The sequence below is a fragment of the Mustela erminea genome, chromosome X, assembly GCF_009829155.1.
Source record: "Mustela erminea isolate mMusErm1 chromosome X, mMusErm1.Pri, whole genome shotgun sequence".
NCBI lineage: Eukaryota > Metazoa > Chordata > Mammalia > Carnivora > Mustelidae > Mustela > Mustela erminea.
This window is the reverse complement of record NC_045635.1, coordinates 43,334,512-43,351,035: the sequence shown is the minus strand read 5'-3', so window position 1 is coordinate 43,351,035 and position 16,524 is coordinate 43,334,512. Positions and strand designations below refer to the sequence as shown.

The 16,524-nt window shown below is 44.2% G+C and overlaps 1 protein-coding gene across 5 annotated transcripts in view; it reads right to left on the bottom strand.

Moving 5' to 3' along the window:
• Positions 1 to 556: 556 nt before the first annotated feature.
• The window catches only part of CLCN5 (chloride voltage-gated channel 5), a 157,198-nt gene continuing 141,230 nt past the window's right edge, over positions 557 to 16,524 (bottom strand). For all 5 annotated transcript variants that reach the window (XM_032329511.1, XM_032329515.1, XM_032329512.1 and 2 more), the window contains 6 exons: positions 14,031 to 14,111; positions 13,047 to 13,589; positions 11,017 to 11,203; positions 9,216 to 9,614; positions 8,839 to 9,055; positions 557 to 7,567 (listed from right to left, as the gene is read on the bottom strand). In XM_032329511.1, coding sequence (XP_032185402.1) covers positions 7,477 to 7,567; positions 8,839 to 9,055; positions 9,216 to 9,614; positions 11,017 to 11,203; positions 13,047 to 13,589; positions 14,031 to 14,111 — 1,518 coding nt within the window. In that variant the 3' untranslated portion in view covers positions 557 to 7,476. The remainder of the gene's footprint in view (positions 7,568 to 8,838; positions 9,056 to 9,215; positions 9,615 to 11,016; positions 11,204 to 13,046; positions 13,590 to 14,030; positions 14,112 to 16,524) is intronic.

Sequence of the window (16,524 nt, the reverse complement as noted above, 5' to 3'; positions counted from 1 at the left end):
CCCTCCTTGGTCACTTCAGAGGGTTTTTCACAGGAGATATTTTAATCTCAAGACACCATGAAGAGGGTGCTTGCTACTAACCTTCCTTTCCAACAGAGGCCCATTTCAATCACCCACCCCGCTCCTAGTAAGGAGTGACTGTAGGCAAGAGGCCCGTCAAAGCCCATCATCTGACACCATCAAGAGCTCAAAAAGAGAGAGAAAAATAAAATCCAGCTCCCAGTTAATCGTCATGTCATCAAGAAAGTATCACCAACCTGAGATGGGAATGTTTAAGGAGGCAGAAGGAACGAGGTATCTGGAGTCTTGGAAGAGCAAGCTGCCCCTCGTTTGTCTCCTTATGATAAAAAGGTATTACTTAACCCATACTTGTAAAAATAATTAAGCACCTAATAAATCATTTTTAAGAAGCGAGCCTCCCAGTAGGTGTTGGCAGGTCCCTTTTATACCATCCTCCCTCAATCCTCCCCTCCCCCCGACCCTGCCGCCTCCCTGCTATGCTCAGGGATCAGTAGTTAGAAACCTTGGGGGTTTCAAGCACACACCAGACACCAGGTAGGATAAGGCTGTGCTTTATTACATGCATAATTACAAATCTGTGCTAGGTGAAAATGTATAAAGCAATGGCGACCCGGGTTTATGCCACACAGAGAAAGGGCTGGATGAGCCCCTTAACCCTTCTGCCAGTGTCCATTCCATTGCCTTTAACGTGATTGTTTCCATCTCTTACAGTTTGCATAGCACTTACTTGTCAAAGTACTTTCCATTCATTGTCTCGGTTTATCCTCACAACAACCCTGTGAGGTAGGTAGGGCAATTAACGCTATCCCCATTTTGCCGATGGGAACACTGAGGCACAGAGCGGTTAAGATCTCAAGGCTAGTTAGTAGAAGCATAGGGAATAGAAACCAGGTCTCCTAACTCCCCAGCCCATGTCTTCCTTTTTAGACTATGTTGCTATGCATGACCAGGAAGCGAAATGAAGCAAGCAGTAAGCCACAGCTTTGGTACAGGCTGTGCCTATGAACGGGGACCAACCCCTCTACAAGCTAGAACAAAGCTAAGAAAGCGTGACGTAAGGCTTGGCAGTACTCGAATAAATAATCGCTCAGAACAGCTCGGCACCAAGCTCCCTATGCAACTCGGGCTGTATGAGCTTTGGCTGATGCTAGCTTCTGTACATGCCTGGCTGCTGTTGCTGTCTGTGCGTTAGCTTCAGAGGGACCTTTACCAACGCTGAGGACCTAAAATGTCGAGTCAGACGGGTTTTCTTTGGCTACTGTGGTAGGGAGCCGGCCTTACAAATGAGCGTATTATGGAGAATTCAGAGAGGGGCCCGTGGGCTGGAAACCGGCTTTTCTGATCCTCCTGGCCTCACCGGCTCACCCAGTGGGTAGCAATTCTCCCGGAGCCAGGGGTGAATTAGAGAGGTAAGAGCGGGAGGCTGGCCTTGGTCAAACAGAGAAGAGTCACCGTAGCAACATCAATGTCATCCTCAGGTGACATGACCAGGGTGCTATCTGGCAGGCCCAACTCCTTTCTGGCCTGTACCGGGTTAGCAGCATAGCTCCAAAAGACAGTTTAAGAGAACAAAATACTAAACACGTCGGATTTTTAAATCTAGAATGAAATCACTTCTTAACCATTACATAGTCCCAAAGGACCAAGTATATAATAAAAATGTACATATTTATTTAAAAGCTGAGTACTGAAAAGGCAGGGCAAAGGGCGAGAAGGGAGGGAGGAAGGGGCCACAGTAAAACAGAGAAGGGAAAATGAGCACTCTTGAAGGACCGTGTGTTCTGAGGTCATACCCAATGTGACCAGACTGATCATTCCCACCCTGATGAAACCATCTCAGGCCACCCCTTTGTCCCCATGTTGCCAGATGGCATTTCACTCACCAAATCCTAGGCCGTCTCTGACTTTCAACAGATTTGGACTAGTAGAAAATCAGGTTTAGCAATGAATTCTTCATATGTCCGCCTTGAGACGCTAAAACCCTTAATGCTCTCAAGGAACAGCCCTGGCTTTGGCCCCGACAGTAGAGCAGAACCCCATGTGGTCCAGCAGCTTAGAAGTGTCCTCCATTCTCTGTCCTTAGAATGACGCCGTCCCTTCCCCAAGGTCCACATTCAAAACAACATGCTTGTTAACAACTGAGAAAAAAATGAATCGGGGATAGGGAGAGGGGTAACGGGAAAAAAAGAGGGGGGAGGAAGAGGAAAGAGAAAGAGAGGCAGAGATCGCTTTTTCTAAACCCTCCTATTTTTACACCATCATATGCCGTTTCTGCTTTTAAAGAGGCCAAACTTTAAGCAAGGCATTCATTTAGTGAGTGCACACAGAGGCTGAAGACCCTTTGGCAGGAACTGAGAGGTAGGAATTTATGACTGTGGGACTGGGCAGGGGGACCTGCGGGGTCCCATCCAAGAAACACAAACTCTGCACATCACAGACTTTCTTTCTTGGGTGAGTTGGCAAAATCGGACTACACAGTGGAAAAATCAATTCTGTTCCCTACATCGCTTCAAAACTTTGCCCGGATCCAGATGTTCAGAAGTGAGACCGTAGCCAGCAAACATTTGTGGAGTAACGTGAAGTTGCTAAGACCTACTATTCCAAGAACTTCTCTCCTCGGAGTGAACGACCAAAACTGAGGCAGAGCAAAGGGTCGCCTGGGGACCACTACATTAATTTCCCTGCAAGTTTACACGGCTCCCTGAGCTCTGATCCGAGAAGCCCTCTCTGTTTTTCTTTTTAATACACAAGAAATACATTCTCGGGAGGCTACAATATAGATTTTTTTTTAAATGTCTTGCTATCAAAATTCAAGACGGTCTACCTAAAGCTTCTCATTTAGACAATGGCATGTTGTCACCAGCCCCCTTCCTGAGCAGATGTCTGGTCTCAGGTTAGCCCTCCCCATCCAAGCAGACTGCCTCCAGCAAAACATGGCTCAGAGCCTCTCCTCTACTTGCAAAACCTGGTCTCTGAAAGACTACTTGACTTGTTCTCTACCCAGGCACATGAACAAACAGTTTATAAAGGCCCGATTGTATGGCTTGGGGTGTAGGACGGCCTTCCTACCACCATCTTGCAAGAACTCATATACTTTCTTACTAGGGGTTTTCCACTGCCGCATCTTCCAATTCTCTCTCCAGAGGGAGTCCAGGCAAACCCAGAGGCGGTTTAAAAAAAAAAAAAAAAATCAAGGTTTTAGGACACTTAAGTTCAGGCCACATATTTAGACTTTTTTTTTTTTTTTAAAGAACTGAATATCCTACTTCCCATTTCCTTTCTAAAGCTCTAGTTTTTCTCAGGGTTTTCAAGAGCTCAATACTCTGTGTACTACCCTGAAAAAATGTCCTCCTGCCTTCCCTGAATTTATTGGTGGCGATGTGGACGGACAGTCCTCAGCAAGCACTTTGGCAATATAAAACACACTGGTTATTTCAGATTCTCAATACTGTCTTCACTATCATCATTAAAAACTCAAACTTCAAAAATTGCACTCCTCATAATTAAAATAAAAAGATACTGCGGGATAAACAAGTTCACCATCCTCCTCATCACCTCACAAAACCAACCAAGATAGAGACCGACCCGGGACAGGCAATGCAAATACTTAAAACGTATAACATGCTCGATTACTCTGCATGATGGGACTCTGCTGCATGACAAGTTTTTATATTTGTTCCCCCCACACCTGAACGAGCTCCTAACATCATGGTTAAGGGGCACCTGGGTGGCTCAGTCGGTTAAGCTCTGACTCTTGATTTCAGCTAACGATCTCGGGGTTGTAAGGGGTTTTGAGATTGAGCCCTGCGTTGGGCTCAAGGCTAGGCATGGGGCCTGCTTAAGATTCTCTCTTTCTCTCTCCCCTCTCCACCTTTAAAAAAAAAAAGATCATGGGTAAGAATTACTTCACAGTCTTAAACCACACTAAATCCCCATTACTTTATCTTTCTCACATTCCAATGGAAATGGAGACTTGCTACAGAAATTTCTGTTGTGCTCTGCTCTTCCGGTAAGGGCTTCAGATTCAGCCTCTGATGCCAAAACAACTAAGCTGCTTTGCTGTTCAATCAGCAAATTAATCGTCTGCTCTGCCAGCTGGCAAATCCAAAGTGTCATCAATGTCAGATTATCCACCAGAGGATATCAATTCTGTGGATTATACCACCTCTATTCCACAGCTGGCCCAAGCCAGAAGGAAGCTGGGGCCAGAAAAGAGGAGAGTGTCTGAACAAACATCCGAATAGAAATGACCTTGAAAGTGGCCATTAGTTTGCATTTTCGGTCCCTTGCTTCCCCCTTCCAGTGGTCTAACCATGCATTAACGGTTTTGGCCTCTGTAATTCCTTACACTGAATACCTGACTCTACAAAGTATAGCAGCTAGACTTCTACAAACCTACCAACCCCCATTCTTTTCATGACTGGATGTCTCCCAGATCTTTCTCCTCGGAAAATCCTCTCTCCTGAAGCACTTACTAGCATTCCTTTGTAGAGCCTTCCCTTGTGTTGGGCAATTTTCTCTTCTTTACGCCCAAACACACTCGTCTCAATTCAAATTAATTTTTAAATCACAGATCATCTAGTCTTTTGCCATTGAGGTATGTGGCCACTTGAGGCTACAGAGAGGCCTCCCTGTATCAGCTTTGTTTGTTGGTTAAGTCGGTCCAACTGCTGACTTTGCAATGGCAGAAAGCATTTTCCTTTGCCTGAAGACAAGAAACCCTTGAGTGTCAGGTGCAGAGCTAACAGTCTAGCAGAGAGCTCTAGCCACAATTAGCCAACCTTTGAGCCAAACCATAGGACTGGACATATAATGAATACCGTACACTATAGCTACTTCTAGCCTATGTGTTACAAGGATTCCTGAGAAGCTGAGGTTAATGAATGAGATTTATCAGGAGTGAGGTATCAAAAGGATATTATTCTCTGGAGGGCCAATCGGTGCTTAGCATCTAGAAAGTATACCTATACCTTGGCACAGTGTTATCTGATTTCTCGAATTAATTCTCTGAAGTAGCACCTTAACACTGGCTCATCTGTCTGAAATCAAAAACAGACCCTAGAAGAAACACAAAGGCAAACTCAGACGCCCTCCATAGCACTGCTGCACTATGAAATGCGACCAAACCTTTGTCTCATCAAATACCAGAAATACTAATGCTTCCTGTTTTGCAAACTTCAGCTGGACAGCTAATAAGAAAAGATAGGTAGTGAACCAGAAATACAGATAAGAATGACTTCTGCACAATACACAGGGGCGGTTTAGCCCACGGCCTCATCTCAGATGAGGAAATCAGTGGCATGAAAGGGACAGAAGACATAAAGGGACTAAGTCATGACTATAACTGAAGATAACCTAAAGAGTTTTTTTCTCTTTCTCTAAAATGTTAGCATGATATACTTTAAAGAAAAGAAGAAACGAAGCAAAACTCTGGTGAGTGCCTTGACAGCTGAAAGATAAAAATCAATACAAGCCTTAGCTACCCAGGTCTGGGCAATAAAAGAATTTCAGATTTTGGAAAGAACTAGGGGTAAAAAAAAAAAATCCTAGATTCAGGGTTCAGCAACTTTTAAAATGAGGAACCCTGAGGTGTTGGGGGAGGGGAGGTGGAGGGAAGGGGAGGCTGTGCTGAGTGACTGCTGGTTCTAGGCTGGAAGGATGGTGCACAGTGCAGGGACGGACCTGCAGAACAGGAAAGGCTGAATTCACAGCCCTGGCAGTTGAGTCCCGCTACTGCGGGCCCTGGGCATCGGCACAGAGAGGGAAGGAGGCATGGTGACAGCAAATGCGCTAGAGAGCAAAGCAGGCGGCTGTGCGTTACCTCGGGTCCCCATGCCAGAAGGTTGCTGAGCCCCAGTTTACAATTTAACTATCCCTGGGAGTTCTTCCTTGAGAGAGGAATGATTAACCAGGCATGGCGCCCAATCCCAAAGAGAGGACTGGGGACTGAGGAGTGGAAGGAGAAAAGAATGGAGGGAAACACAGGGTTGGTAGCAGGGGCAGCTGCACATGGGGAAAACAACAGAAAATGAAACAGGGCGTCGGTCGGAATGATGGCGATGATGGTGGCTCTGTGATTCCACCAGGTGTCCCTACAGTGTGATGTTTTCTACTGCAATAAAGGTGGTAGAAAATTGAGACAGGCACCTTTGCAATTGGATAAACAAGCACCTTTGGTGTCACCAGGCCTTGTCCACACCCCTGGGTCTTAGGATAGCTCTGCGTTTTACTTAGAATTCTAAGGAGCCTCAAGGGAGTCGCAGCTGCCTATCCTAATTCCAATGCCTCAAATAGATTTGAATGTACCCCAAGCCTAAATTCATGTTCACAGGGACAACACTGGCCTGTGTTATGCACTTAACACTGGGAGGAGGCATGAGCCCCCAGCTATTTTAGTACTGGTGGTCTTCACAAAGGAATGCATGAGTATGCAGATTCAGCTCGGGATCTTCCCTGGTTTATCAGCACGCAGTCTCGAAGTGATTCCCTTTACTACTCTTACATATTCCAGAAGCCTAAAGCACCATCACTCATGGAGGCGGCATCTGGCTAAGAGAATGAGTCAGGACCTCACAAGAAAATGTGAAATTCCTAGTCATTGATTTTGCTTAGAACTTTACTAATCATTCATTCCAAGGAAGCCGAAGAAATCATTCCTTGCTACTAACAAATTCATGACGAAGTCCTTGTCTACTGGCTAACAGATACCATCTGGAAAATTACCCTTTTTGCAGACAAGGAGAAAGTTCCATGACTTATCTTTGTGCACTTCAAAAGAGTACCAGGAACAAGCAAGCTATAAAAGTCAACCTCTCTAAATTCGTTTAGAGAAGGTTAACCAAAGCAGCATTGTCTTATAATCAGATATTAAAATTAACATACACATACACACACACAAACTAATAATGCTAAGTATTGTAACAGGAACAAGATAACATTTGAACTGAATTTTCACAGTCTGGAGAACACCATTACTATTTTCCTTCTGGCTTTCCTTTCTGTGGTTGGAAAAGCAAAGCCCCTTAGCTTACACTTCATCTTCCACCAACGACAGAGTCCAAAAAAAGTGACTTTTTCATGAGTTTCCTGCAGGCTATAGGTCAGGACGGTTGGAATTTTTCTTGCATAGTTTTCAGTGATTGCATATTGGCTAACAATTATGTTTTAAATTTTAAAAAAATTAAAAAGAATGAAACCAGAGCAATCTCGTTGACTCTTTCATAAAATCTTCCTAATGCAATATCACAGATGCCTAACTGTATTTTCTCCTAAAGAGAAGATTAAATTCCAGAGATTATGTAGTGCAACTGGCTAACTTAGAGGAAAGGGACAACACACTAATAATATAACTTCACCCTCCAAATACAGGAAATGTGTTTTGGGTACCCAGTTAACAAAATACATCCATGGTCTGCAATGTCCTTCCTGTTTTATATCCAGCACAACCCTGTGATTCTAGTTGAAGAGAATGGAGTCAGGATCTTGGTTCGCCATCTGTGCTATATGCTTTAACACATCCTTTTTGGTAATGATTCCAAGCAACCGCCTGCAAGACAAAACGAGACAACAAAACAAAAATAAATCAGGGGTTAACATTCTCTGAGGTGACACCCTTCCACCCCAGTCCTTTGCAACTCTGTCTTCAACACTGTCCGGGCTTACAGCATGAGGCACTCACAGGACTAGGTTACATGCACCTGGCCAATGGGACTGCACTTGGGTCCCCAGACAGGCTGCCAGCATTTCTACTTCCGGTCTCACATCCTGCTATCTCTTGTGGCTTAAATATTCCCTACATATCTGAATCTTCTCATTTGCCACCCGGTTCACATGCTCCTCTTCCAGAATGCCTCCCTGATCTGCAGGATGGCAATGCCTGTGTCCTCCTGGCAGCAACAGCCTGACCTACACTCTTGTCCCATCTGCTGTCGTGTGATGCGGGTTCACGTGTTCTCAGATTCCCTAGGACATCGCACACTCCTTGAGCGGGGAGAAGGGCCTTTTTTTGTGCCTCCTCGGCATCTAGCGGAATACCTTCTTGCATGAAATAGGGGATTCAGTAAGTGTTGAATGAATCAGTTAGGGAAAATCCCCTTGCTGATTCAAATCCTGCAAGACATCTGTTACAACATTTAGAAATCATACAGAGTGAAATTCTTATATAATTGCTGGATTAACATAGCATGCTTAGAAAAATCAATCCACCCTCCTCCTCCACCTCCCTTGTTTTCCAATAAAAATAGCAGAGCTTCCTTTACTGCATGACAAATGTCCCGGGGGGCGGGGGACTGAAAAAAAAGTTTTTTTTATTAACCAAAAATAAGGAAATGTCCCAGAAAGACTGAGCCTTGGTCTTGAGAGTCAGAAGACTTGTGTTTAAAGCCTACCTCTCTACTGTATATTAACAGGGGGCCCTTGTGCAGATCTTCAAACTTCACAGAAACTTGCTTCTCTCATCTTCAAATAAGAAAAATAAAGGTACTCAAAGGACCAATACTATATATACATATACTACCTAATACCATCATAACTTCAGTGCTGTCTGTTCAAAAGGACATAGCTGTTTCCTTTGTGGGGGAGGGACTACATTATTTATAATGTGCAGCCAGTAGTTCCCATCTCTCAAAAACACTTTTTCCCCCAAACCCCTTTTCCATTCATGACGACGATAAAAGAAACACATCCATCTTCATCGCGGAGCTTCAGGAGGGCCTGTAAGTGCTACTGAGGGTCAAATGAATTGGGTTCTTCTCTCTTTCTCTCTCTACAGTCCCCTTCCTCCCACAATCCAATGTGCCTCCCCCAGGGAGCTCTCACCCGTTGTGCGTAACCAGGCACTGCCGCAGTCCCAGCTTGCGGAAGATGTCCACGACAATCTCCATGGGGGTGAGGTCGGTCACAGTGAAGGGGCTGAGATCCAGGATGTTCCGGAGTTTCAGGGTGGGCGGGGTATAGGGCGGCATGGGAGGAGAATGCTCGGTGAAATAAATGATGGACGTGCTCACAACACCATCCTGTTTCTTCCGTGCATTTTCTATTTGAGAAGTAGGGGGGACAAAAGTTGAAAATGGAGGTGCTCCTTCTATCTTGATGGCCCCTAATTCATCCCATCCTCCCTCTGTCTCCCCACCCTTTGTGCATGTATTTATTTATTTCCACTATGGATCTCATGATCCTCTTTCTGAAATCCTTACCAATTGAAATAATGAGATCCCTTCGGAGAACAAAACCCACAAGTCTTTGGGACTCCCGGGACACCACCACTGGGAAGCCACTGTAAGTGGTTTCACTGATGATAGTCTCTACATCTTCCACAGTCATACTGTCCTGAGTAAGGACAGTCAATAAAGGATCATTTCTCCGGGGTTTCATCACATCCATTGCCAGGGTCTTATGGGCAAATTCTTCTTTGGCTTCAAGAAAGGGGTAACCGTTGAGACGAATGTGGGCATCATAGATGCCTTCCCGCCCAAGAGCGTCTGCCACCCACTTGCTTGTCATGGCTGCAGCCATCAGAGGCACAATGTACTCCAAGCCCCCAGTTAGTTCAAACATTATGACAACGAGAGAAACGGTCATCCGCGTCACCCCACCTGCAAAGAAACAGACATGGGCCACTGAAAACAGGAACAGTTCATTCATGCCAGGTAAGGGCCTGTGACAGACCCCCATCCAGGGACAGCTTACTTGCCAGAAACACTGCTAAAAAGAGGTCTCCCCTGTTAAATGCAACTGCATTAAAGCAAGTTTATAATGGACACGAGTTACATTTCTCAAAATAATATCTAAGAACATGCTAGAAGCCTTCTACATTTTTCTCCTTTTGTTTCTTATTCGTGCACTGCTTTCTCCCCCCTAATTATAAAGGTCACTGCAAAAGATATCCACAATTTGTGTAACCGTACTGAGAGGAGAGGTTCTCTGGAACATACAGGCTCTTGTGGAAAAGTCAGAAAACACTTTTTAAAAGTCAATAGAAGATGGGGCACCTGGGTGGCTCAGTCGGTTAAGCATCTGCCTTTGATTCAGGTCATGATCCCAGGGTCCTGGAATCGAGCCCTCAGTTGGACTCCCTGATCAGCAGGGAGCCTGCTTCTCCCTCTGCCTTTCCCCCCACCCGGCTTGTGCTCTCCCTCTCACTGTCTCAAAATAAATACGTAAAATCTTTAAAAAAAAAAAAGTAAGTCTATAAAAGTCATTATCCATAAGCTCACTCCCTAAAATAAGCAGAGTAAAAATTCTGAATGACTTCTGTAAGTTTTTCATGATGTAAAAATACACGTTTTTATGTAAGTGAGCTCATATTACACATTTAACTTCCCACCATGCCACCCCCCACTTTATGTCAGGAACATCTTGTGTATGAACACAAATTTATTTAATATTAAAAGTATTAAATATTAGGATCACATTTAATAGCTACATAGTAAAGATTTTATTTATTTATTTATTTGACGGAGAGAGAAATCATAAGTAGGCAGAGAGGTAGGCAGACAGATGGGGAAGCAGGCTCCCCACTGAGCAGAGAGCCCGACGTGGGGCTCGATCCCAGGACCCTGAGATCATGACCTGAGCTGAAGGCAGAAGCTTAACCCACTGAGCCACCCAGGCGCCCCTAACAGATACACAGTATAATATTACCCAGTTATATAGACCATAATCCACTTAACCAGTCCCTTTCTGTGCATATTTAAGTTGATTCCAACTTCTTGCTATCATAGACAATCCTGCAATGAACATTCTTGGGCAGAATATCCTTCTCCAAATTTCTGATCATTTCCTTAGTATGATGAAATTTGAGAGTAAAATTGCTCCTCAAAGGGAGGAAAATAAGCTATATGATAAAGAATACTTCCTTAAAGCACTTGAAAAAATGGCAAACCCAACAGGAAATGGTCATTAAAAAAATCTGCAGTGAACCGTGTTTCAGATCATGCTTCTTTATTACATCATCTGGGTGTCAACTTCTTCAAGGTCAATGCAGACACTACTCACCTAAGCAGGCTGCAGCCCCAACCATCGCATAAAGGCCAGGGGTGATACAATCTGCTCCCTGACTACACCAGCTATTGAAGATGGCCCAGTCGTGGTGGTAATAAGCCAGCTGCTCCATTCCCACTCCCAAAAGTCGACCTGCTATAGCACCAACAGCCATGCTGGGGATAAACAGGCCAGAAGGGATCTGCAAAGAGAAAGCAACAGGCTTAGGGAGGAATGATGCACTCACCCCAGGCATGCGTTAAGGGCTAGAGGACTGACCCTCTGCGAAGCGAACAGGCCAATGACAATTTAACTATGCACTATGCTAGCAAGTGGCCATAAAGACATGTGTAACGCTACAGGGGCTAGAGGTTCTCTGGGACGTGCAGGCAAGTATGACTGCAAAGAAGCTTACCCTGATTTGGGGGTCCATCTGGCAAGAGCCTGAACTCTCCAGACCAACATAGAACTGGAGGGCAGAAATTAAGCCTTTCCCAAAGAAAAAGGAAAATAGATGGAATTTCTCACATATGCAGACATTTTCCCCATTCTGAATTCTCAGCAACAAAAATTCCCCTCTACTGACCATCTACCACGTTCTATGCTGGATACTCAACTGACAGGATTCCCCCAGTTCTGGACAACCACCCCTGGGAGACAGGCATCATGATTACCCAATCACAAAGAACTCAAGGTTCAGGGAGGTGAAGCAACTCACCCAAGGTCAAGTTACAGTAAATACCAGTGCCAGGGATGAAACACAATCGGTGTTCCTAACCACTCCCATGTACTGAATCTTAACCCACTAGTCACATTAAAAGGATTGTACACGAGGTCACATTTTATTTTGTAATAGTATAAAGAAAGATGATTACATTTTTTAATGCAGCAGTAACTGTGGTTGTGTGAGTATCCAAACAAAACAAAACCACCCCACCGCCACTACCACCAAAAGACCCTCTCAGCTGTCTCCCCGTCTATTTCCCTGACTCTTAGGATATCTACAGTGAATTCTCAATGTTCTGTGTGAAGGGAGAGAAATGATGACAAGGACAAAATGAAACAGCAGATTATTTTTAAATAGCCTGTGTTCAATTGTGAAATACATTTGAATCTGGGTGGGTTGGATGGTCTGAACATTATCACTTTAAATCAAAGAATAAAGCCATGACAGGGAAAAATAAATCACTCAAGCAGCACTGTAAAACTTTCTGGAGTGTAGAGGAGGACACAAATCAATTCAGAGACTATAATGCTGCCTAAACTGAGCTGCGACATCTTCTTTCCCAGTTTGAACTTCCGTTTCCCTAGAGAAGAGAGAGAACTGACTTGGTAGTTGGGTGCCAGAGGCAAGACAAACAAATAACCTAGGGAGGAGAAAGAAAATACCTTAACAAATGTTCCTTTCTGATTTCTTCTGAAACATGGCAATGATAACAGATACTGGAAATAAAAGATGCTGGCCTGATGTCTGCTTTTGACAGTTGCAATATTAACTTGGGATCACGTGTGAAGTTCCTGATCCTTGGGCATTGATAACAACGGTAAAGAAAACATTGAGCGCCACTGGGCCGAACCATGGGACGCTGCCATTTTAGTGGTCAAAACGGTTGAATAACGGCTACCTCGTTTGATTCAATTTGATGTTTTGCTCTGTTGGCAAACTCTAAAGCCCCCCTATAAGGACCACAGATGTGGTGGTCAGATATTGCTTTAATACAATAGGCATGTGAACAAATACCTCACCATTCCTTTTCTAGGGGCAAAATCTGTTTTCCACCAGAAAGGAAAAAAAAACCTTTCTTCTTAAATCTCATCACTGAGGTCTGCATGAGGCCTAAAAGTCAGCTTGGATGATGTTAGGTAGAGGTGCTACTGTCTAGGAAGCTGAGGACATGTTGGCGGGAGCCTTCTGAGGTGGGGGGATAATGCTGCATGAAGCCGGAAGTGCCACATGAGCTTTGAAGATTGTATGATGTCTTGGCTTTGCCCCCCAAACCCATAGCCACACATCTACCCACTGAGTAGCGAAAAAATCTCCTCACCTTCATGCCAAAGGTGAATATAGTGATGACAATTTTCAGTATGAGTGTCAAGGCCAGCTGCCACATGGCACTGTAGACTCCCACACCAGCCGGTCTGTCGGGCAGCTCACCCCCCTTGCTTGTGTTGAAATGGTTCTCATAATCACAGAGCTTGGAGGAGTCCAGAAGTCCACAGTCATTGAATAGCTCAGAAATGAGCTCACTTGTGCTCATGCGGGTGTATTCATTGGGGAAAGCCAGGATGGCAGTGATGGCTGTCACAACGAGTACCTCTACAACAGGGTACCTCCCCAGCTGAGTGGTCTTACGCTTCCGACACCAGGCAATGTTGGTGCGGATAAACAAAGCTCCCCACAGACCACCAAATATGCCCAGCAGAATGAAGGGCACAAGCTCAAAGAGATGCCAGGGGGTGTGAAACTCCACATAAAATAGAACAAGGCGGCTGTTGCCAAAGGGATTGATGGAACGTAGGGTAAATGCTGCCACCAAGGCAGCAAAGAACGAGCGCCACAGCGTTTTGAGGGGGAAATAGTAGCTGACCTAGAAGAAAAAGGGTGAGAAAGCAAACGTAAACCAGGACGCAGAAACAGTTTCAGGTATGGGGTGTCTGGGTGGCTCAGTTAGTTGGTCATCTGCCTTCAGTTCAGGTCCCTGGATCAAGTCCCGTATCAGGCTCCCTGCTCAGTGGGGAGTCTGCTTCTCCCTCTGACCCTCCCCACTGTCATGTTCTCTCTCTGTCTCTCTGTCTCAAATAAATAATAAGATCTTTAAAAAAAAAAAAAAGAACAGTTTCAGGTGAAGTTAGTGCTGTAGGAAGGAGAGCTGAGGACAAGAGAACTACCCAGAGAGTTCTGGTTACACAATAAATGGTAACACGTGAGCTGGGCGGAGCACCTCCAGTCTAAATGTCCCACAGACACCGGCCAGAATTCCTGACATGAAAGCAACACACACATTCTACAGACAGATAAAAGTAGTTACCTCTTCTAGGCTGAATAACACTCCACCGATAGGCGCCCCAAAGGCTACAGATACGCCTGCTGCTGCTGCCGCCGACAAGACCTACAATCCAAAACTCAGAATTAGTCTTGGAATAATGACACCTTTCTACTGACAATCACATTTTTAAAAGGGAACGTTAGTGTTTAGAAAACATTTTTAAAAACCAACTATACATGCTCCATATCCAATGGACCAAAAATGAAGTTCAATTCATATTTACTTATTCAGAGAGCAAACGCTGCGGGCTACATTTCAAATACATGGGTCTAATGCTTGAACAGGTAGAGGGTCTTTCCTCTATAATGAATCCAGGCATGGACTTTATTCCGAATCATTCCCCTCACGCCCGGTACTCTTGATTCATTAACTGATTTTGAGTCTGTAGGCTTATTAACCACCTAAATGAAGTATTTTCAGTGACATATTTACATAGTGCTTTCTTTATTAAGGAATGCTTTTCTAAGTAAGATTTTAGAGACGGCTGTAATGATATAAAACCGAAGTAACAACTGGCTCACAGCCATTCGGGAGCTGCAAATCTTCATACAATGGGCAGTTGGGATTTCCTACTCAGTGCCCTACTCCAACCCCAGTGACCAGTGGAAACAGAAATAGGGAGCAAACTAGAAGCAACAAGAAGCAAGGGGATAGATTTTGAAAAGAAGACCTAAGTGTATTTCACTGAGGCCAGGAAAAGGGCTAGGTGGGAGAGGAAGAGGAAGGGGAAGAAGCTGTCAGAGGGAAATAAAAAAGGACAAGGAAGGAGAGAAAGAGAGCAAGTGATACTTAGCTCTACCTCAGTACACAGACACACTCATGCGCATGGAAAATGTGTAACCAACACACCAGAATTAATGGAAGGATAAAGTCCTTTCACTGGATTCTGGTTGCCATAGAGTGATAAGTGATTTGTGTTAGTATGGAAACTTTTAGAAAAAAGTGTAATAAAAATTAAGAGTTTCTGCAGACTAAAATGGTTCTTGGCAAAATAAACGGGCAGCTTTCCCTGGGAATGCAGGAAGGCGCAGGAAAATGAAGGGGAAGGAAGGAGTGAGGTCTTTGGGGCTAGCCTGGTAGGACTTCAAAATTCGTGCCTATATACTGTCTTTCATCTGAAAAGGATGAGGACAGTCAAACAGGATGATTTCAATGACTTTTCAGGATGAATTATGAGGAAAAAAAAAAAAAGAAACATGATGGCTAGTTTGCTACAAGTTTTTGCTGACAGAGTGGAGTCTGTCCATGCCCTTCCTTCTCAAATCTGTAATCTCCACCATCTGCCCACTTTGACAAGGCCCTGGGACACAAAAGGGTTGCTGCCGATGGTGAGAAGGACAGGAAAAAATAACTAGAAAGTCTAAATAAACAATAGGAAGTGAACTCAAGATGCAAATATTCATGAGTCTAGTTAGAGAAATACATGCCATCTATACAGAGAAACAGCCCAGAACTCCCCTCTCATTTTACAAGGAACTGTGAGCAAAAATGCCAATTTTATGGCATGAAAGTAACCGGCCATCTATAGTTTCAAAGTCACCCCGACCCATGCAAAATCAGCAAGAATCAATGCTCTCCTCCTGCCAGCTCAAATGGATTTCACCTCTTCGGCTTCTGTTGTCCATTACTCCCATCTAACAACCTTACCGGTTTCACACTGCCGTTATGCCCCGCTACCATCTGACGGTAGCTAAACAATCGACATAGATTTCCCTCTCCCTTTCCTGCTAGCCTTCCTCTCCTGCCAGGAACTTCCCCCCTTGAACTATCTAAATGTATTCCATATTTGAAATTTCAGCATCTCTGAGTTTCCTTCTGGGCCTTATGGTTTATTTTGCTTCGTTTTGTTTTCCGAATAAATCACTAGGTTGCAATTTTGTGAAAAATCCATTCTAATAAAATGACGTTGGCCTTGACCCATTTCATATGTGATTTCTGTGTAATTCAAAGAAAACAGAGCAAGAACCTTTATTTCCTTAAATCCTTAATTATAGCAGGATAAAAGTAACCAATGATGTGGAACATTTCTAAAATCTGTTCTTCCTCCGCAAAACGATATACATTAAGAACTGCATGAACATGAGAACAGCTATGGAGACGCTGTGGCAGGACTAATTTAGCCAGATGGAGGCAGAAGGCAGAGAGAGAGATCCTATACACGGAGAAACTCATTTAGCATGGCATTAGGTAGAAATAAAAGATGGAAAAGCTGGTATCTGAAAATATGCAGGGCTTATATTCTTTCACAGGAAAAAAAAATGACTTCTTTTAAAAAAATCTCTTATTTTTGTAACTTATTCTGTAATAAAACAGCACAACTTGTGTAGAGTTGTATGTATTAGAAGTTCTTAAAGTCCTTACTTCTCCTTCACTACCACCTCACTTTCCCGCTCACCACCGTGAGCGGGGAAATGTCACCACCAGTGGACGTTTTCAACAGTTTGGAGTAAAACTACTTTCCAGACGTTTTCCTTCT